The following is a 23325-nucleotide window of genomic DNA, read 5'->3' on the forward strand; positions in this document are numbered from 1 at the left end:
TTACCGTTTTTAGCACAAATCCAGAAGACTTCGTTTCGTTTATTGATACGTGTTGAATTCTATTAGATAAAAATGAAGCAATGAGATTAAGAGCTTTACCATTAACACCGTAATACTCAAGTTTATTTAATAAAATCCCGTGGTCCACGCAATCAAATGCCTTTGATAAGCCACAAAATATACCAATAGCATTTTGTGACCTCTCCCAAGCATCATATATAAGTTAATTTAGTATAATTTTTTCAAAAGTTTTTCAAAGGTTTTAGTTAAGCACGGTAGGATTGAATGGTCTATAATTACTGGGATCACTTTGATGTCCCTTTTTAAAAAGTGGTAAAACTTTACTATATTTTAGGAAATCTGGAAAAGAACCCAATTTAAAAGCTAAAGCTAAGTAGGTACTGAACGAGGTCATCAATGATAGTACTAATTGAGGTAGGGCACAGCAGGAATTTCCTGCTCAAAATATGGAGCAGCCCGACTGGGGTAGTACCTCGACCTTACAGAAGATCACAGCTAAATAATACTGTTTTCAAGCAGTATTGTGTTCCTGTTGGTGAGTAAGGTGACCAGAGAGCTCCTCCTGGGGGGATTGGGGATTGGGTCGGCAACGCGCTTGCGATGCTTCTGGTGTTGCAGGCGTCTATAAGCTACGGTAATCGCTTACCATCAGGTGAGCCGTACGCTTGTTTGCCGACCTAGTGACATAAAAAAAAAAGTACTAACTAATACTTAACTAATATCACCACCACACATCATCCCACCACCACAGATCATTTGTTTTTTTAATAATAGTTAAAAGTTTAGTAATGAAGTTTTAACAAAATCTGTATCTAAATACTATTTTTATTTTTAAATCGTTTCTTATATTTCAAAATTCATAAATGCATTTATGTATATAAATAAATAATCTTATTAAAAAAATTAGTTAATGAAATAAATGAATATGTTTAAAATGTTTGGTTTCTATACAAATAAATGAAATTAGAGTATCCGTTTGTAATATTAAAATAACCGCTTTTTACTTATTTCAGATGTATGTATGTACGGTACATATACCAAAATAACATTTTTTATAATTTTGTCTCTCTGTCTGTTTCTTCCGGCTAATCTCTGAACCGGCTGGACCGATTTTGACGGGACTGGCAGATCGCTGATGTAATATGGATAGTGATGTTTATCATTTTTATTTAATGTATTTGTTGTCTTACAGTCGCGGAAGGGAGCCCAATTTGAAGCGCATACAGAGAAATACATTAATTCGGAAGGACTATAACTTCAAAAAGGGTGGTAAGTTATGAAATTGTGATTTTCTTAGATATAACAAAAAAAAAAAAAAACTTGATAAAAATGATTAAAAATGCTATCATGTTCATCACTAACGATATCACAAGACTCAACATTAGTAGATTTTATGATGATGTCAGAGAAAAGTAATTTGGCAAATTCAGTGTAGATATAAAGAAAAAAATCTATATTTTTGGCAATAATACTACCATATAGTTAGTTGGTTTTTAACTATAATAATTTTATATTAATAGACAAAAAAAAAATATTATTAACAATGTAAATTAAAGGAATTACAATGGACTTTGTTCATCATTTTCTGCATTGTAATAAACAATTAAATTAATTTTCTTTTAAATGTAATGATAAACCGAAGTTACTATACAAACTACTTTGTACTTAAAATATTTGACTAAATAGATTGGTTTACTTGGATTCATTAAAAATATTGTTTTTTCGCCAGGTCTCTTTATGTCAGTGAATCGCCGTGAAAATGATCTAACGTTTTTCACATTCGATCATAGCCGTGGATACCAGCGCATACACAGAGACTTCTTAATGAACCTGATACAAAGGTATGTAAATTATTTTGATGATAATCCAAAAATTTCTTATTTCAAAGAAATAAAGTTTATTGCTCCGGGCAAATGTTTCAACTCTTTTGCTATTGCAGGCAAACAAAGGTAGGAAGGTAGGACGATAAGGTAGACCTTTTGCCTTTCTTCTTGCGCTTATTTCTTTAAAAATATCGCTATGTATATAATTTAATAATAGAGATACACAAAATGTTTAGGTACTTACATATATGGGTTGATGAAAGTTAGCAAATCAGACTGTTAATACACTAAATATTTTTGCTTAAGTGCATTTAGTTGCGTCGTAATTTTACTGATAAATATAGTTGCTATGCTCTGCAATTGGATACTAAAACAAGCTAGATATTTTATATATTATCCCATATCACAATAATACACTAAAATATGGCTTTAGTTGTTTAAAATCTAGAAATAAATGTTTTTTTTTTTTTAATTTCTTATGTGTCTCACTCTGCTTGAATCAGCGCAGCCTACTTTGTTATGGTTTCATTAATCAAACAAGAAAGAAAGGTTTAAATCTTTAATATGTAATTATTTATACGAAATGACAAACAAAACGGTGCAAAAAGTCTTTTTTGAAGATTTTCATGTAGTTATGTGACACTCTCCTACGGTTTAACAACATTAGGAGATAGGGGAACATAAGGCTGTTGTAAAATATTGTAAAACTTAATAATAATAAAAAAAAAACATTCATTTAAAATGTCGCCATTTGTATGCATTTATTTTCTAAAGTATCATCCAAATGATGTTAAGTAAAGATTATACTTTTCAGTAAAGAAATACTTAAAGCATTTGCAAGGCTATTACTATTTTGCTCCATATTAGGTTTTATTTATATAAGCGTGTCATTTTCTTTGCGTACTTAAAATAGTTTAAAATTCTACATCAAACAATATAATTTAAACAATATCACAGTATTTTGCAAAACGGTATTTTGCATCTAAATAAGAAAAATGGTTACAACGGATTATCTATAACACTTTTCTGATTATCTTCTTTTTGAGTTTCTGTGATATATCGCCCATTAAATTGAAAGCTAACACAAGTTTATCATATTGCAAAATTTATTAAAATATGCCTCTAAGTGAGTAGGTACATAATGACTATAAATAGACTAAGTACAACACAAACTACATAATCTATTTATGTGGTTGACAAAATTAATATACTTACTACTGATATATACCAAAATAAAATAATATGTGCTTTTTAAAAAGTCACTCTCACTTTCTTTTGTGTGGCTGCTAGCATTTTTTCTACTGCTAGAGCTACATTTTTTAAATTTTAAATATCACCATTAAAAACTTTTTTGTTTTCTTCTTTTTAGTTTGTACATTATTTTAGTCACCAAAAATGGTATGTGTTAATTAAATACAGGCTACGATTCAGTGATGTAGTATTCAGTAGATAAAAAGTAGCGGTAGCGGTTTATTTACAATGTTATATAAAATTAATAGAGTTTTTACGTTGTAGTGTATTTATCATTTCTATTTTTAACAGGGGTACGCTGTCTGAGTTTGAGGTATCGTTAAAGAATATGCACGTCGAGGCACTTCTGGAAGTAAGATGAAATTTTACAATAAAACTTCATGTAGTTATAATAATCTCCTCTTAGTTACAAAAAAAGTAATCATACGATTTTTTTTAGGATGTAGATATATTGTTCCGTGAGGGTGACAACACAGGCGCTAACACTGTTTTGGAATACATTATTGCATACATGCAGTTCGTTGCTCACCCGTCGTTCAACATTACAAATGTAAGTATTGAAGTTTTTTTGTTTTAATATATTTTCAGTATAGTAAACAAATATTTAATTATAACAAATATTTCTGCTAAGTATATAACTGACAAACTGTCCAAATTCCACGAAAAGTCCGTTTAATTTTCTTATGTCTAAAAACTAAAAATTTATTCGAAAGAAAAAAAATATTAGTATAGTTTGTTGCTAATGTTGGCATTTGTATTTATATTATATATTATACATTGCTAATTTTAATTTTAGATACGCACTCGCCTCGAATACAAGTTCATGGAGAATCGACCATTCCACATAGCTCTTTTGAAGTACTTACATCTTCTGACTAATAGAGCCTGCCATCGCACTGCTCTAGAAATAGCCAAATTGCTTCTCAATCTTGATCCAACTGACCCACTAGCGGTTGTGTTCATAATAGACACAGTGGCTCTTAGAGCCAGGGAACACCAGTGGCTTATTGAAGCCATCGACTACCTAGATAAAGAAAGGGAGGCAGGTTTCCTGTTTAATATAAAATATTCGTATGCTTTGGCTCATTTCCATGTTGCGAGCAAGAAAAATGGTACGTATTGTTTTATGAAAATATAAGAAGTTATTCGCAAAGATTTTGTTCTGGTATTGTCCTTGTGTAAAATAATTAAATATATTTTGTAGTACATAAATAATTAGTTGATAACATTGTAATTATTTGACCAAGCTATGGTCTGTGCTGTAGCTGATTATAGTTATTTTTAATGTAACTAGCGGATTTGACATACGTTATATAGTCTTATTATGTGATTATGTTCTATCTGTAAGATAAACATAATGTATATTTTCCAATAATGACACAAAATGAGTATGAATACATACACAACAAATACCATACACACTTTATAATACAATAAATAGTAAATATAACAAGATAAATTACAGTAAATAATAATGTCTTTTGTTCAGGTAATCTGACCTCAAAGGAGAATTTAAAGCACGCCGATGATCTGTTAAAGAAAGCAATGATAGCGTTCCCCTGGACCATGACCGAGCTTCTCGATGCGTCTAAACAGTTTTCCGATGAGTATCTTAGGAAACACGAACTTTTTGATACTTTTGCCAGCTCCTCGTAAGTTGTGTACTTATTTTTACCGTACTGTACTAAATAGTTACCGTAATGTACTTAATAGTGTAAGAGTTTAAAATTTTGATACTATAATACAGCAAAAGCTGTGTATAACGTAAAGGACTTAAATATTTTTAGATTGATGGGTCAGTTTTTTTAATGTTTATCAGTCGTTCTTATACATGTTTATTAGTAACTCTTTTACCCAAACGTTTAAATTTCAGAACATGCAAAAATCTCAAAAATTTGACAAACCTGTATGTGGCATTCGCTGGTTCCTGGTGGAACGAACAGCCAGTACGTGAGTGGCTTCTCAGAAATGGAAAGGAACTCGTCGATAAATACGACAATGATATCGATTTCAAGGTATTAATATTATTAAATATTTATATTATAAAAATAAAAATAAAAATCCAAGTCAAAAACATTAATTTAATGCTATAATATTGAAGAACTGGTATTGAGTATTAACGTTTGTAATTATTAATCATAGAAAGAGGTTAAAAACATGGAACAAGTACGGAATTCTCTGTTCCGCGGCATGCCGATAGAAGTGCAACGTCATCTCAGCGCCATAAAAAACATGGCTGATCTACTCATTGATAGGGTGAGTTATTAAAGTTTTAAAACGTTTTAGACATTTATTTATTTTTAATAATACTAGGTCGTCAAAAAAGTGTACGGCTTACCTGATGGTTAGCGATTACCGTAGCCTAAAGACGCCTGCAACACCAGAAGCTTGGTGGAAGGCGTTGTCGACCATAACCCCGACACTTCCCAGGAGTTCTGGCCACCTTCCTCACCACAGGAACCCAACACTGCTTGATAGCAATATTATTTAGCTCTGATCTTCTGTAAGGTGGAGGAGGTATTTCCCCAGTCGGGCTGCTCCAGATTTTTTTTTTAAATTTTTTTTTAAGCAGGATATTTTCTGTTAAGCCCTACCAACTTGGTGATTTAAAAAACCTTATTTAACTCGGATATAACCATGTTTGATGAAAATTATGATTGAACAGGAAGTTCCCTACATAACACCGACTCACAGCTTCGACCCGCACCCGCCACGCTACGGCATCAACCGCTACAACTACGTCACATCCCCGAACGTCGCCTACTTGCAGTTGAACTTTGACAACGCGCTCATCACCAACTTCTTCGCCTCCCTCCACCCTAACTTTGAAGTGCCCACACATGACGAGTATGTTGAAAATATCCACATTCACAAGCTAGACACAACACAGAGCTGACTTATATACTGAAATTTTTTAGGCACCAAGGTGTTTTGAGTATCAAATAGTAATGTCAATGCTCAGGCACTAACTAAAGCTGGCACGAACAACAGGATATACATGATGCGTTTGTGCGTATATGTAACACATTAATTTACGTATTACGTACATACATATGACGCACTTGTGTTAAGTGAGCTTGCAAATTGACGTCGCACTGTATACGAATCACGAAAAATCTGTTTCTTTTGCACACGCAAATCTTACGAGCTTGACTGAGGCAGATATTTTTTTGTTTTCATTACTAGAACGAAATATTTCATATTGGGTTTCTTTCGGTTGATCGCGAATACGGATTTTTCTTCTATTAGTATTTTGTAAACATAATTTTTAACAAAAAATGCATCGGTATGATAACTATAAAAGCCTCAGCTTTAGGTAAGTAAATGACCTTGGTGACTATAATACTATTGAAATGTCCTACTATAAATTTGTGTACTGAATTCACGACCGCTAATATATTTGAAGTAAAATCATATAATAATAGTCACAGAGCTCGTGCCGCTTTTCGTTAACGAAATACAATTTAGGAGGTATAATTCTATATTATTATTATAGACATTCACTGTAATCGATGGAATTCAATATATTATTTTGCCTTGCTTTTTTTGCTACTATCTCGCATATTCAATGTCGCATATTTAGAAATCACTTTTGGTCAAGACCGTTTTGAAACCAAAAAATATTTACAGCTCACAAATGTGTTTAAAAAAATCCCGAGAAATAAAAGTATAAACAAACAAGATTCAGCCTGTAATATCCAACTGCTGGGCATAGGTCTCTTTCCTCATGTAGAAGGATCAGAGCATAATCCACCACGCTGCTCTAATGGGGCGGATATATTCCTTATTATGAGTAACGATCGCTATCAGGTTTACATGATAACAACCGGAACCCAAGGCTTAACGTGCTCTCCGAGGCACGGTGGGAAGACCCTCAAGGAATTTACATTTGTTTTAATAAAATGACAAAAGTGGCTTCCGAATTTAAATGTTATAGATTTAGCATGTTTTTTTTTAATGAATAAAACATATATTCAAGTTTTGTTTTCGTTTCCAGTATACATTTCATGCTTTCTTAGCTCTTAATTATTTAAACTATTCTGTATTTTATTTCAAACGTGGCATTATATTTCAACTGCTTCTTTGAGTCGCTTTGTTTTATTTTTTATATTTGTTGTTTTTGAATTACAGATACTGAGATGAGCTCCAACGTTCGAAAGATATTTCCAAAGTTACCTGAATTGTTTTTTTTATACAGTTCAGGTAATTTTGGAAATATAAAATAAGGTAAGATGTCCACTAAAATCTTCCGTAACTTCTAGATCTGATAATTACGATATAAAATTTAGATGTGTGTCTGTATGGATATATTGTATTGGTTTATCTATGTGACAGTTATGCATGCAATTTTTCAAGTGAGCAAATTATAAATGGAAAATATTCATGTGTTTTAAATTTAGTAGTTTTAATAGTGTAAGAAAATGTTTTTAAAGTTAAATTTATTTTGCACCAGTATGTGTATATTTTAGAGAAATATAATATAATAAACCCTGTGTAACAGTTGTATAATGTTGTTTCAATTTAGTTGTAGCAGCTTTGCAAACTCCATCGAAATAAATAGAATGTAAACTTTGATTTAACGTTAAAAACATTAAAATAATAACTAGTATAGACAATAAATAGGAAATGGAAGAAATTGTTATATATTCATAAAATTTAAATCTATTTTTTTTTTTTATAATTCTAAGATTACAAACATTTAATCATGATTCAAACAAATTCAAAAAATAATTGGTATACAAACTATTTTTTTGATGTTACAACGTCTTATAAAGAGTAATCAAAAGAGTCACCTAACATTCGATAAACTGATGAAATTGTTCCCAAATCGAATCTAAATAATCGAAACTGCCTGTTTCGATTGTTTACACTAATTGATTAACGTAGTAAAGTGTTGAAACTAACATTTCTCAAAAACTGGAGAATTTTGGATAAAATGACATATACATTTATTTGTCAATAGCAATTAGCATATACCTCATAACAGTTTAGCATATGTCTAAAACTATTTGCAGATAGCCCAATAAATGATAATTTTGTACACAAAATTAACTTCAAAGTGCTCTCCTGTAATATTGAGAAATTATTGAAGGGTGCTCTAAATTTTTTTATTTCGAGCTTTTAAATACAGCTATGTAAAACGTTAGTAAAATATAATATATTTATACTAAAAATGGCACTTAAAATTGACTAAACGTTTAATTTCAGGATTTATGATTATTATCATTCGAACCAAGTACTGAATGCACTTAGAAACGCTACTTTTGGCGACAACAACGATGGTGACGATAGCAGCGAAAACGATGATGACAGTGACGACGTTGACAGTGATGACGTCGACAGCGATGACGTTAACAGCAATGATCTAGACAGCGATGACGAAGAAAGCGAGGAAGAGAGTGAGGATGAAGACAGGGACGTGTCTGAAGATCAGTATACCGATGATGAGAATGATGACGAAAATGAGGAAGGGGAAAAATCCGGCGCAGAGAGTGATGATCAAAATAATCAAGATGAAAACGATCCTGAATCTGAAGAGTTCTGGACAGACTAAGCTAAAAGAAGAGAATAAATATAAAACTACTACAATTTGACACACGAAATTAAAACTTAAGAGAAACATTTATACCAGCTTTGAATTACTAAAGTCTGCATGAAAAAATTTTCATAGTAGAAAAGATGTGATTAAAAATGAAATATATTATGTATGAGTCCTAACTTATGATAAAGGTATAAAAATATTATTATTATATCAATATTTCTAATACATAAAAATTTCAAAGTAAGATAATAATCTTACTCTCTTATGATGTACTTTCGTGTGTCAGACTGTGATGAAATTTAAAAACGTCGCAAATGTAGCGACTACTAGAATTGATGTTGTTGTTACGTAAAGCCGTCTTACAATATTTAAAAATATACAAAAAATATATATATAAATGTAATCACATACATGTTTAGTAAAAATGTCAATAATCATACTTATCAATTAGGTAACATTCTTCGTTCATAAGTAACTGTTAGAAATCAAAATATAATTTAATCTTATTTTATTTATATATCCCGTATAATTTAAATTGCAACTTTCGGTAGTAAAATATCGGATGAAAAACTGTCCCAAGTTAGAGGATAAGCTTTCGGCTTTTTAAAGTTCTTGATATTATTGGACGACATTTTAGTCAATAAGAGTATATGTATCAATGTTTAATTCATTAATAATTCAATGTGAATCTTGGTGTTATAGGTGTTAAATACAATCAAACTCTCGTTGTTACGTCAGTCTGAATGTTCTACTGGTTTGAAGGGAGTTAGGTTTTGTTCGGTGATAGAGAAATAGAGTAAGAACACTTAAAATATTCAGTTATACATACTATTTTAGTTCCTTTGATGACTGTTGTAATGATTAAATTATGTTGTATAGTATATCTAAGTTATTTTCTTATTTGAATTTATTATGTTTTATTGTCAATTATAAAATATTGTATTTTAATACGAGGTAACTATATCGTTGAAAAGAAAAGGCTGAAATTTATTAGAGTTAAAATGAGGTATAATTCGAAAACTTTTTTGGGTTAAGAAATATGTGCAAAATATAAAAAGTTTTTAGAAACCTATTTTACTTTAAATATATTTCCTTCAGTGTAACTGATGTGATGGGTAAGGAATGTTCGGAAAGTGTGAAATTAGTAGATATTTAATATCACTTAATCATAATAATGCTATTACTATACCGATTAATTTTTTGTGATTTCTGAAGCATATTGTATTTGCACTTTTGGATTCCAATAGTCTGTAGTTACCGTACTTAGTTTACTCGGGTTTGATTTGAAGCTCAGTGTTATATGACGCTCAATAAAACCCAATAAAATTCAAGTCCTGTCTTCAAAAAACCGTTCGCTTTGCTCGATATTCGAACGAGAAACTCATCACTTTTTGTATATAGGGGATTAACTTGTCATTGTCATAAGATGAGCTGAATATTTGAAATCGTCTCGAGATAAATGAGTTATGGATATCCACCAAAATACTTGTTGAGTATTAAATACACAATGCTACGGACATCGCAGTTGGTCTAGTTTATCGGCTTGAATATTAAGCGCTGACCTTTAACATTTTATATATTATGAGGATATAAAATTATATATAAAATTTACTTAAGAATTATTAAATAATTTTAAATTTTATTTCCTTTTCTATTATATTACTAAACGCAACTATTTTCTATTTGCAAAATCTGCCCATGGGCAAAGCGATCCCTACTACGTCGCCGAGCGCTCAATGTCTGTGCCGATACTTGTAGTAATTATACTCGTACATATTAAGTCATGTAGCATCGGTATAAGACGGCGACTATACTGATGTACTTATAATTATTGTTAATGTATCTTATTAGTTCTATGAGTACTCACTCCTGGAGCCATCTCATTTCTTTTCAAAATTCCATGTTAGTGTCGATAATAACATATTAAAAATATGATGGTTTCAAAGTAACTGTTCTAAGAAAGGTAGTGACAAATTCGGTGTCTTAATGTATACGTTACTGCAAATGTTTTTCTGGTTAATAAATGTCATCATGTAATAAGAAGTGTTTTATTTAAGTAACTATTCCACTTCACAAAATTGAAATTGAAGAATTTAGGCTATAGCATCTAGTTTTTATAGTCGTAGAAAATGTAATACAAATTACAATATTATTAAAGCGTTTAAATTTAAAATTGATATAGAGAAAATTATTTAACTTATTTCCTTTCATAATTATTTTGAAAATATAACTGAAAATGTGATAACATTTTTACTTTATTAGTAGTGTAAGAAAAAAAAGAAATAAACAGTTTAGTTTCAATACCATTATATGATTATACTTGTTAGAATGGCGAGACTATAATATAGATAGTTCCACAACCACCTTGGAACTTAAAAAGCCGACCGATGGCGGGATAACCATCTAACCGCTGGCTTTGAAACACACAGGCCGAAGACGGGGAGCAGCGTCTTAGGTGCGACAAAGCCAGCCCTGCGGTCATCAACCCGCCTGCCCAGCGTGGTCACTATGGGCAACATGAGTTCACGCATTTTTGGCGCGAACTTGTGGAGGCCTATGTCCAGCCGTGGACTGCAATAGGCTGGAATGATGATGATGAGAATGTACACACAAATTAAAATAAAATTTTGTAATGCCTATTTAGAAAATTTTTAAAAAGACGATGAGAAATAGTCGTTGTCTCTCTTTCTTTCTCTTTCTGACATCAATTACTTATCAGGAGGCAAAAGTGTATCGGAAAAAAATAGCCTATAGTTATTCCTTGAATTAAAGGATAACTATCTCAGATTAATAAACAAAAGCACTGCTGCGACTTTGTATTCGCTTTTGATTTTGTATTCGCTTTGGTGGCTTCACTTGCATGTTCGGCGCGCTCCATCTGCCTTTTGTTTATTAATCTGAGATAACTATTTAAAAACTTTTTAAATAATGCCTATATTGTTTGCTCTTGACAGTCAATTTTATTATACGGAAAATAATTTTTGACAGAATTAAAATGACCTTGTTTACACACCTTAGAAAATACTAAAATCATAACGAACAGTTGAATCTTAACAAATAAGTTTTAAGCAAGCAATATTGACGTTTTTTATTTCTTACGAATTTTTCTTTGCCAAATAGACAAAATTGAAACAGTTTAGGATAGACAATGCACAGTCGTCCAACCTCCATATTTTGTATCATCGCAACAGAGTTCTGTGAGCGTTTTTCCTTTTGTGGCTTAAGAAGTGAGTATATAATATATATATATAATGTTTAATAAAATATTTTATTTTAAAAAAGTATATATATGTCAATATTTTTTCGATGACCATATATATATATATAACTATAACAGAAATATATATATATATATATATATATATATATATATATATTTCTGAGTTTTATTTACAACATTGTTCATACAATTAAAAATTTGTGGTACATATTATTATAAATTATAAATTTACATAGGTTGTTCTCACTTGATAAGGATATATACTTAGGGTTGTCTGTCAGTATGTTAGTAGAGAAGTGTTACAAAACAAACCAATGTAAAATTTACATTCATACGATTTATTGAAGCGACTCAACAATTTATTGGTCATAGTGGTCATGTTTGTCGTTGACTGAGCTATGTTTTTGCTAAGGATGGCACCCTCGGCAGAGCACATTGAAAAAGAGATCGCATTGGCGGTTTTTGAGTGTTAATTGTTATTTATTTATTATCTCAAGTATTGTATTGAAATACGCTTGAAAAGCATTAACTATAAAAAAGTCGAATTCAAATAATTGTTCTAATTTTATCTTACAGCAATTTTATCATTGTATTTGCGAAACATGTTATGCCTCCACGAAAACGCAGCTACTGTTGTCTATCATATTTTTATTATGATGTGTTATACTATGCCTTTAATAGGAGCAATTTTAGCTGATAACTTTATTGGAAGATATCGGTAAATTTTATTAAAAGTCTATTTTTATTTATTTTTTATTTATTTCTTTGTCGATTACATTTAGTATTTATTAACCTACTTGATATGTCACTCTTAGCTTTCAGAGTTATATATATATCTAAGAATTTATCTATAGAATTTATTTATGATGCTGTGATTTTTTTTTTTGTTTAAACACGCTAAGTTCATTACCTACTGAGTACCGGTACGGTTTTATGAATTATTTTAGTGTTCGAAAGATTAGGTTTTTAACCCCTACCCTAATTTAATTAGAGTGCCAAAGGATATTTTTATTTTATTTTTAGAACCAGAGTATACCTAGTATTTAGATTCCTATGTCTTTTGGTAACATATTATTGCTATGGTTATTATGACATTTATACTAATATGTTTACGTTAAGTAGCGTTCTGATTTAACGGCTTGATGGGATGTCCGAGAAATGGGATTTCGGTTTCCCTTGAGTTTTTAATTAAATAATTTCATATATCTTTTTTGCAGGGTAATTTTATATTTTTCAATTATCTATTTTATTGGCACAATTTTTCTTTGTTGTTCTGCTATTCCTCCGTTGCAGCTTCCGCCAACGTGAGTATATTTAGATAAATAAACATGATTTACACAGCTCCGGACCGGGTCTGGGCCTAAAAGTCAGTGGGTATTTTTACGAGACACCAGTATGGGATGGCTTCGTCCCGCTCTAAAGCTAATTTTCTTGACATTGACGTTTCTAAGTGTCATGACTTGGCCCCGGTATGGTACCTACTCTGTAAATTGTCCAAAATAATTAGTTTAAATGTAATGTTAAATCTTTATATCATTTAATCTAATAAAAGATAAAGGATTGATTTTTGTTTGATTGTTTGTTTGAACGATTTTATTTCGAGATTTTTTAACACAAATTAAAAAAAATACTTAGAAAGTTGGGTCTGTAAAGTTTCTAGGCTAAGTAGTTAAACAGTACCTACAGGAGAGAAAACGTATGTAAATACGCCTACTTAAATTTTTTTTATTTTAGAGGAAGGAGTAGCCCTATTCTAATCTGCCAGGAACCAGACGGCTTTTATTATTATTATTTGACATTACATATAATAAGTATAATAAATCCCACCAAAAACATTTTCATGTAAAATGTTGCCAAGACGAGATCATATGGCTCGCACTGTCAAAAAGTTATCAGATCTCTTGTAGAGCCAAGCTTCTAACTCTACACGCCCTAACTCTACAAGCCCTAACTTCACAAACTCTACACCTTAGTCAAAATATGTGGCTTGGCCGTTTCGCTACCGTCACGTGGGTGTAAGGTGAAAAATTTTTTCACTGTTTTTTACTTTTCTGTCATACAATAGTTCTATTAAAAAAAAAAAAAAAAGAAGAAGAATAATTGATATACATATAATACAAATAAAAATAAAAAGAGAAAATATATTTATATAAATGAGACAGGAAAGTCGTCATCTACAACATCGGCAGCCGGTAGTAACGAAACGGCCAAGCCACATATTTTGACTAAGGTGTAGAGTTTGTGAAGTTAGGGCTTGTAGAGTTAGGGCGTGTAGAGTTAGAAGCTTGGCTCTACAAGAGATCTGATAACTTTTTGACAGTGCGAGCCATATGATCTCGTCTTGGCAACATTTTACATGAAAATGTTTTTGGTGGGATTTCACTTCTTTTTGTAAGTTGCTTATGACAATATTATAGTTGCATTTTACCTCCGACACATTTTATACCATAAATATCATCCAATCTTCACCATATTCGGTTTAAGCACGCTGTTTTTGATTTTATGTTGAACTGATATGCAAACGGTGATCTCCGCCAAAACTTAAATACCAAAATTACAAAATGTAAATTTTCGACATAAACTAATAACCGATTTTTATTTTTTTATGTATTTTATTATTATTATTAATAACAAGGAGTCCCTATATCAATTTTCAGACCTCTAGCATCAAAATTTGCGGAAGTCTCATACAAACTTCCATCTCCTAGTTTAAGGGGTTGGGGGGTAAAAGTTCCAAGTTTTAGAATTTTTTTGTTGTTTGTGTACTAATACTAGCTTACATACCAAGTTTCAGCTTTCTGGGACTTCAGGAAGTACTCTATGAATTTTGATGATCATCAGTGAGTGACGAAATCGGGGTTTTTTAGATATCAATAAAATCTAAAGTATAAGAGCTATGCAATTGAAACTTTATATGTTTAATAAGTTCACTATTGACATCATATCCCCAGAATTTTGTTTATCTAGTATAATCCAAACCCAAGTTATGAGGGTTCAAAAAAACGACGAAGCACTTCGAGAAAAGATAGGTAGTGCTTTTCGTTTTTTTTTTTTTTTTGTTTCGTCTTGGCGGGGGCACTACCGTGCCCCCAGATGCTTATATAGATAATAGTAATAATTACATATATTTAATATAATAAATTTACATATACTTACATATATAAATATAAGAGGGTGGAGGATTACGCCTCAGCAGGGAGATCAAACGGCCAAGGGTTAGGGCTGTAGGCTGAGAAATCAGCGGGCAATCCTAGTCGAGTCGAGCAACATCGCTTTCTGCATCCTGTCTACGAGCGAACCGTCCCGGATTCCTATTTGCCTCAGATGGTGAGCGAGGCTAACCGGGATCAGTCAATCCAGGCGACCGAAAACTTCTGACGGTTGCGTCTGACAAGCTGGCCCGCCACAGAGTCAATGAAAAGGAACTCCTTCTTACCGCGACCGCCTCCGCGATATCGAGCGTTGCTCGATTATCTGGAAAATATGAACTGGAATATGTCGTGATCTCACAGCTCAAAACGGACGTCAGTGTCTTGTAGATAGAGATTAGACGCCTTGTGGTAGGATCAGCGGTGTTGATGGATTTAGGAGTTAAGTAAGTGATCTCGGTAATGAAAAGGTTTGGGAGTGTCTGCTGATCTACAGCCTCTTGGCATTGTCCAGCGATGGTTGCATGGCAGGCCGACAGCCCTTTCAGCCAGTAGTGAAACAAACTTTTTCTGATCACACACGAATAGGCGATTTTGTCGGGAGCATTCAACTATGAACTACATACTTACTATACTTCATACTATCATTATGTCGGACTGGCCGAGGCTGACACTAAGCCCGTTGAAGGCCATTCTAATGGAGCGCATAATCCTTGGCTTTGTGTTGCCCGACCTGAAGGCTAGCAGCCTACCAATGAGGAGCCTGTTCAGGCTGATACGGCGTTTATTCTCCTCTTCCAGGCTGGTACGTCGCTACTCTTATGAATAGCGCGTCCAGACTTCTGGGTCTTAGTATTATTATTATTATAGCCAATATCATATTTTTATGGCAACCTAAAATATATTTTCATTTGATGTACCTTACATTACCTAAGTTAGTAATGTATCTAATAAAATCCTAATGTTAAATTTTATTTGTTGTTTTCTTAGTGAATGTAAATTTTTTGATCGTTATTTCTCATTTAATTTACAGAATGCTTACAAAACTTAGAGCTACTTTAAACCTAGAACTAGCATTGAATACTGTTGTTATACTTAAATGAAACAATAATACGAACAAAAAAACTAACTACTATAATCTAATTATATATATATATATACAATTAAACTTAAATGATTGACTTGTATTATGGTTGTAATTGTTATATAGTTTTTATTTTTAAATTTACCGTGTAACTATGTACGCCTACAACTAACACTTATGACTACTTTAATACTTAAATTAAAACAACAATACTAACAAAGAAAACTTACAACTATGTATATAATACAAATTAAATGCCGAACTATAGTTTTACGTTTCGTATTTAATATAAAGATTTATTTGCTTTAAATTTTGGTGTAACTATGTACTCGTAGCTGTAATCTATGCGAACTTAATACTGTACTTATTTTCTAAACATTAGAATTAAACCAACTTACAGTTTTTCCAATTTTTAATTTAACAAAGAAACCGTTACTTAATAAAGTAGAGCCGTTCTCACCATCCTGATTTACAAATGTATTTATACTACGAAAGTATATATTTACTATTATTTATGCATAAAAAAAAAACTTAAAACTAACATTCCAGTGAACCCAATGCGTTAGTTGCGTTGCTCATAAATTCTACATCTATCTACAGTTTTTTGTATGCAGATAACATTAAATTTAATATTTAATATAAGCAATTCAATAAAACCAATCAAAAAAATAATTCTAATTTTAAGTCTAATTAAATAATTAATTTTAAAAAAATATATATCTGCAACATACTTTACAGCTATCTTAACCTACATATTTTCTGTATTACAATTTGTATAGAACAGCAAAACTACAGCTTAATGCGGTACCCTCGAAGATGAACCCACCTTCTTTTTTTTTTCTCTTTCTACCTCGAACCGAGCAGAGGTGCACTACCCTCTGCTTCTGCAAAATCTTTGCTCCCGAGTAAGATCAAACATTTTCTCGGAAGCAAAGACGTCCGCAGCCCAGTTAATATAAGCGCGCGTAATATAAGTAAGCCAGGGAATTGGAGGTTTCTGGTTTGTTTACACTCTACGCCACCGAGGACCTCGATGTCTCATCCCATCTCTTTTTCACAGCACAGCCGTCATCAAAAAGTTATATTTATCGTATTCGATGCCTACTCTCCCGCAGTTGCAGCAGGCGGCCTCCTCGTCCCTTTTGGGACATTGCCGCTTCAGGTGTATGTGGCTGCAATAGCTGCACGCGTCACCGGCCTGTTTGCAGAACTTTATAGTGTGTCCGTATGACAAACACCCGGAACATTGGACCAGCGAGGACTGGTCCTCTGCCTTCACACTATGGAGATCTATGTATGCGTAGCCCCTTTCGGTGATCCTCTTTTATAGTATGGCTGATGTCTTTAACACCACATCGATAACGTTCTCGGACTCCCTTTAGGACGAGAAGCGGATCCTCTAGAGTACTTAAAATTGAATTTTCACCCAAACCAGTGGTCGTCCAGTGGTCGAAATTCGACTATAATTTATTTAAATTATACGTTTGAACATTATTAAGGTTCTGTTGTCAAAGACTATTGTTGTTGTTGTTGTTCACGGGCTCTTTTCCGCAACTCGACGTCTTGGAGCGCCTTTTTTGCGTGATTGGCTGGGGGGCACTATTCGTGCCAGCCTAGCTCCTTGAGGAAGCCTAACAGACCCTTCACGTTACCGACGACTTCCTGGAGCAACCTCGGTGTCTCAAGGTGTAGTGCCTTGTAGTTCGCCACACCACCGCATTCCAGCAGGATATGTGAGGCTGTTTCTTCTGCCCCCATGCACGCTCTGCATAGGAGGCTGTCTGTGACACCTAGATTGTGTAAGTGCTTGTTAAGCAAGGCATGTCCGGTAAGAGCCCCGACCAGTAGTCGGAGCTGGGCTCTTTTTCATAACCGCGAAGTTTGCGAGACAATCCTGGGTTGATCGTCGGAAGAGCTTCCTTGGTATGCCTGCAGGTAGTTCGGTTTGTCCAATATTCTTGGTACCCTAGTGTTGTGTCGCAGCTGGCTGCGCAGCCATCCGAAAGGCAGAGGTAGAATGGGTTCGGGTCCGTGGACCCTCATCAACGATCCATTCTTCGCCAGTCGATCTGCCGCGTCGTTTCCTCGCGATCCACTGTGTCCCTTTATCAATTGAAGGGTAGTGGTGTTTGTTTCCCTTACCTTCGTCAGAGCTCAATGGCACTCGTATATTAGCCCTTATGTCATAATGTCGTTCTGTAGGGCTTGCAGGACCGATCTGCTATCGGAAAGTATACGCATTGGGAAACCCTGTACCTCTCTAGATTTGATCGCTGTTGCTGCCATTATGATTCCCATGCATTCCGCCTGGAAGACGGTGTTATGGATTCCCAATGGCGATAAGATTGTCAAAGACTATCTAATATATAAAATTCTCGTGTCGCGGTGTTTGTAGTTAAACTCCTCCGAAACGGCTTGACCGATTCTCATGAAATTTAGTTTGCATATTGTGTAGGTCTAAGAATCGAAAAACGTCTATTTTTCATCCCCCTAAATGTTAAGGGTAGTCCACCCCTAAATATTTTTTTTTAATTTTTAGATAAATTATATATTTTTTATTATTTGGCGTTGAAAAATACATACAACCCTAAATGTTCACCCTTCTACCACCAACCCCTATTTTTAAATAGCGTTTAGCAGCAAGACAACGTTTGCCGAGTCAGCTAGTACTTCTATAATAATAAACAAAAGAGTATATATGCGTGTGTGTATCAAATATATGGTTGTGTGCTTTTTATGTGTTAGCATTCTTTTCCATATAAACTATAAGTGTGCAAAATTTCATACTCCTCCGTCCGCGCAATTTTTGGTAAAGAATTGAAAAGTTTTTGCATCACGTTATAATATATAGATTAGAAAATTGCAGCAGAAAATAAAAAACGGATTGGCAGTGGTTTATTTTTTCGTCAGTGTACTTGCCACGAAATCAAAAAATGTTTCGAGACTTTTTTTTTTTTGCGCTAAATAAAATGCGCTAAATTTGTAAAGATAAAATAGAGTTCGGAATAAGTGGCGTATTTCATATATTTTGTCATTTGAAAAACGATCATATTATAATGCATCAATCCTTTATCTAATATAATTGGAATTTACTATCTGATGGGGATTTTAATAAAAACCTTGTGATCTTTCGTTTATGAAATGAAAATACAAATTTTGTAATTCATTTAATTAAGTTAATTTTACTACTTAGTTTATTTCGTTAATTTTGTAGTTCGACGTCAATGCTGGGTTTGGCTCTAATAGCCACAGGAACTGGCGGTATCAAGCCCTGTGTAGCTGCTTTTGGTGGTGATCAGGTAGTTGAATTAAAAAATATGACTTGTGTGTAATCTTTTCACTGCTGAAAAACCATTTTGGTTTTCTATACCTATATAATGTTGGCATATTTAAGTCTGTAATTGAATTATGATTACTTTCTGTGTATCTGTGCATACTTTAGGTTTTATTAAATTTGTATTATGTGAAATTGTTAAATTTGGAACTAATACGATGTTTCCATTGCACCAATCTGAAAAGAACTGAACTGAAATATTCTTTCAACGTCCATTGCTGATTGAAGGGCTGGTCTCCATATAGGAGAAATTTTAGAGTTTAGTTCATTACACTCCGCTATTATTGGTTTGGTGATAATTATTCCTAAACCTAACCAGGACCGACAGATTTACGTGCTCTACGAGGCCTGGTAAGATTTACAATGACTTAGACCCAGACCAGGAACAAATATTTCGAATCTCACTGCAAATTTTCGCACTACTACATCAAAACTGTTATCGAATAAATTAATCCTGCGTATTTACGATCCATTGATTAATTTTCTTATAGTGTCTCATTTAATATTTTTAATTTTCTTATATTATCTCATTTAATATTTTTTGTTAATAGTTCCGTTTACCAAACGAGAATCAGCAATTACAAAAATTCTTTTCAACATTTTATTGTACTGCGAACTTCGGTGGTTTTATGGGGATGGTGGTGACACCAGCTCTCCGTAGAAGTGTTATGTGCTTTGGCGACGACGCTTGCTACGCACTTGGTTTTGGGTTTCCTGCTGTCCTTGTAATTACTTCCATTAGTGAGTTTCCTTTGGTTTTATCAATCTATCCTTCATATTTTTTTTTTCTGATATACCTCAAGGAAGTCTGTATAATGAGGATAAAATTGTGGAATTGTACAATGCCGATGAGGCGCTTTACAATGGTACTTAATGTGATAAAGACGTTGGCATTGTTTCTCGAGAGGGCTTAAAAGCTGTTGTTTAAAAAAAAAACGTATATTCATTACTGTACCAAAGATATCAAATTTTACGTTGATTAATTTTAATTATTTTTACATTATACCTAATTTCTATTTTCAATCCAGCAACTTATTTTTCTTCGATTCATTAAAAAAAACCTCATATTTTCAGTTATATTCGTTCTGGGTAAACCATGGTACAGAATGAAGCAACCACGGGATAATATAACATTGAAGTTTGTTTTATGTGCATGGGTAAGGCTACTTCTATTTTAGTTCTTTAATCACCTTTCATAAATAAACGCTTGAATGCTTTCTCGTTGTACAATATAAACACTGAATGTATTATCGTAGACTTAGCGAGCACCGGTCGATGCAGGTCCGGAGTTGGAGTTTAGAATAAACGATATCCCGAAGAAATTTGTATAAAAAGTCACATATTTTTCTATCACATATCTGGACTTAAATGTGTGTCGTGTTTTATTTTGTCTGATTGCTTCGCCTTGATCTATTCGATCATCAATAATATTATATATATAGGCTAATCTAATATCGATAATCGATATAGGCTAATCTAATATCGATAATCGGAGTCAGTACGGGTTTTAGCATTTTAGTCATTTTCCTTAATGTTAGCCTTGGCATGGTGTGAAAATTTTAGCTTCTGGTTTTAACTAAAATAGTTTTCTTTCCGTTAATGAAATATGTTATTTAAATTATTTATTTTAAGGCAGTTTTTAATATTATATAACTACAATTTATAATTGTGTTATGTTATGTGTGCATTTATCGGGTCAATGATTCTGTTTTCCCCTCACTATTTATCACTCGAAATATATACCTATTCAATTGCGAAATGAAAATGCTTATATTATTTTCATTTCATTAAAAATTTTACATTGTTATCCGAATACAATACAAAATTACAAAATCATTACATATATTTGATATATCATGTCGATATTTCACTTAATTACAAAGTACGATATCAGACATGAATTGCGCTCGGATATTATTTTTCCTTCGTAGCACATGTAGGTGACGTCAAATAAAACGCGCTTCCTCTATTTTCGTACTAAATTTTATTTTTCATTTCTAATATTTGTTACTTATTATTTTTAAACACAACTCTGGTTTAAATTTAGATTACATTCGAAAGTCACAAAATTGCAAAGCAATACATATCTTAAGAACTCTTTAGCCGACTTTTTTGCAGTAAAGGTTTCAAAGTCTATGTTATATTGCCAAAATAATAAATCATGTGTAGGTACGTATTATTGATGACCCAACTACGATCCTCCAGAAAAAAAGGTCCTCAGGCACATTCATCATTTCAATAGAAACGAGATGCGAAAATAGTATCAATTATCTATTTCTGCCTTATAATTTATCTTAAAGGTTGTTTAATCGTCCATAGTATATAAAGTTCTATCGATAGATAACAAAAAGTTAAATTAGTTACTTAGTATACCTTGTATAAAGTAAGTGTTGTAAACCTTATATGTATCTAATCAACAAAATCTGTACCTAAAAGGCGAATTTTATCATACATGTTGCTGCAATTCAACGTTAAACTAACAGTAGGCATTAAAGGCAATGCTAGTAAAGTCACGGTAGACGTCTAGTACCTACTAAACAAGGGTACTTACCTACTATTTGTTTTCAGTATGCGCTTAGAAAACGTATACGATATAACAAAAATATCGATGGCCCACCTCGTGGTCACTGGTTGGACTACTCGACTGAAAAATATGGAGAGAAATTAGTGACTGATATGAAAATAGTTTGTTCAATAATATATTTGTATCTCCCCGTGCCTATTTTTTGGTCACTCTTTGATCAACAGGTACGTTTGATTAGTAGAAATAAAGTAGAATATAAAATAATATAACACCAGTCATTGTGAGTCGAGAAGTCTTGGTGCATTTTGGTACAACACATTGACAACACGACACCCACGGCTGCTCATTTAAAACTCGACCAATAAATGTTTAATTTCGTATAATCTTTAACATTCGCATTCTTCTAAAAAATTAATAACAAAAAGATCGTGATGTGACATATTTTATGTACCTATGTATGTTGACCTGCGGTGGAGCTACCTGACAGATTCAGCTCTAGCGCCTTTTGTAATAGCAAAGATACATTCGTTGCAAAAGAAAATTGAAGAAATTTCGTAGGTTTTTCGTACCTACTTTTGAGTAGTAAATATTTTTTATAAGATTTGAATTATTAGGGTTCTCGATGGACATTCCAAGCCTCTAGATTGCGAAGCGAGGCATTCGGAGTTACATTGATGCCAGATCAGCTTCAAGTGATGAATCCCGCAATGGTTTTGCTAATGATCCCGGTCTGCCCCGGCGGCGCTTGGCCAGTGTTACCTGATCTCTCTCCGTTACAGAAAATGTTTGCGGGTGGAATTTTAGCTGCATTAGCTTTTATGTGTGCTGGTATTCTTCAGATAGGTATAGAGGTATCATTCGTAATGTATTAAATAAAAAAATAGCTTAACAAATTAAACGTTCAAATAATTATGCCAATTAATCAGTTTAGAACTGTAGTTTGTAATATTTTTTGTGTATGGTTATGTAGCGTTCGACTTTACAACCACCTGGCCATGAGGAGACGGGACTCGTAGCGCTGAACACACTAGCGTGTCCCGTGGATTTGTCCGTAAGTGGAATGGGTTCAGCGCAAGTGGACGCTCGTGGTACGGCAATTATGTCACCTTTACCCCATTGCACATACGATATAGTTGTGTCTTGCCCACGTGATTGTTATGGAAGAATCATGAAGCAACATGACGTCAGAACTCGCTTAAAAACTGTTGCTGGAATGGTAATTGATGAACATTCACATTTTTTAAAGTTTTGATATTGTTATCTTTACCTTTTGTGACGATCCACGCAGGTTATAATTGATCAAACTAAATTAAATCAATGTAAAAATAGTATCAATTTAATATAATATTCTTCACTGATCATGAAGCTTGCGATGGT

The 23325-nt window shown here is 32.9% G+C and overlaps 1 protein-coding gene across 1 annotated transcript in view; it reads left to right on the forward strand.

Annotated features, from left to right (window-relative positions):
- Positions 1-23325, forward strand: part of LOC123668778 — a 49117-nt gene that overhangs the window by 19356 nt on the left and 6436 nt on the right. The window contains exons 6-24 of the mRNA XM_045602472.1: positions 1214-1290; positions 1751-1862; positions 3387-3447; positions 3535-3645; positions 3892-4207; positions 4585-4747; positions 4969-5110; positions 5238-5351; positions 5761-5942; positions 8304-8633; positions 11794-11864; positions 12434-12575; positions 13075-13161; positions 19305-19389; positions 19976-20165; positions 20499-20581; positions 21993-22172; positions 22563-22799; positions 22919-23164. Of these exons, the coding sequence (XP_045458428.1) occupies positions 1214-1290; positions 1751-1862; positions 3387-3447; positions 3535-3645; positions 3892-4207; positions 4585-4747; positions 4969-5110; positions 5238-5351; positions 5761-5942; positions 8304-8633; positions 11794-11864; positions 12434-12575; positions 13075-13161; positions 19305-19389; positions 19976-20165; positions 20499-20581; positions 21993-22172; positions 22563-22799; positions 22919-23164 (2929 nt within the window). The remainder of the gene's footprint in view (positions 1-1213; positions 1291-1750; positions 1863-3386; positions 3448-3534; positions 3646-3891; positions 4208-4584; positions 4748-4968; positions 5111-5237; positions 5352-5760; positions 5943-8303; positions 8634-11793; positions 11865-12433; positions 12576-13074; positions 13162-19304; positions 19390-19975; positions 20166-20498; positions 20582-21992; positions 22173-22562; positions 22800-22918; positions 23165-23325) is intronic.

This window comes from Melitaea cinxia, chromosome Z, assembly GCF_905220565.1.
Source record: "Melitaea cinxia chromosome Z, ilMelCinx1.1, whole genome shotgun sequence".
Taxonomy (NCBI): Eukaryota; Metazoa; Arthropoda; class Insecta; order Lepidoptera; family Nymphalidae; genus Melitaea; species Melitaea cinxia.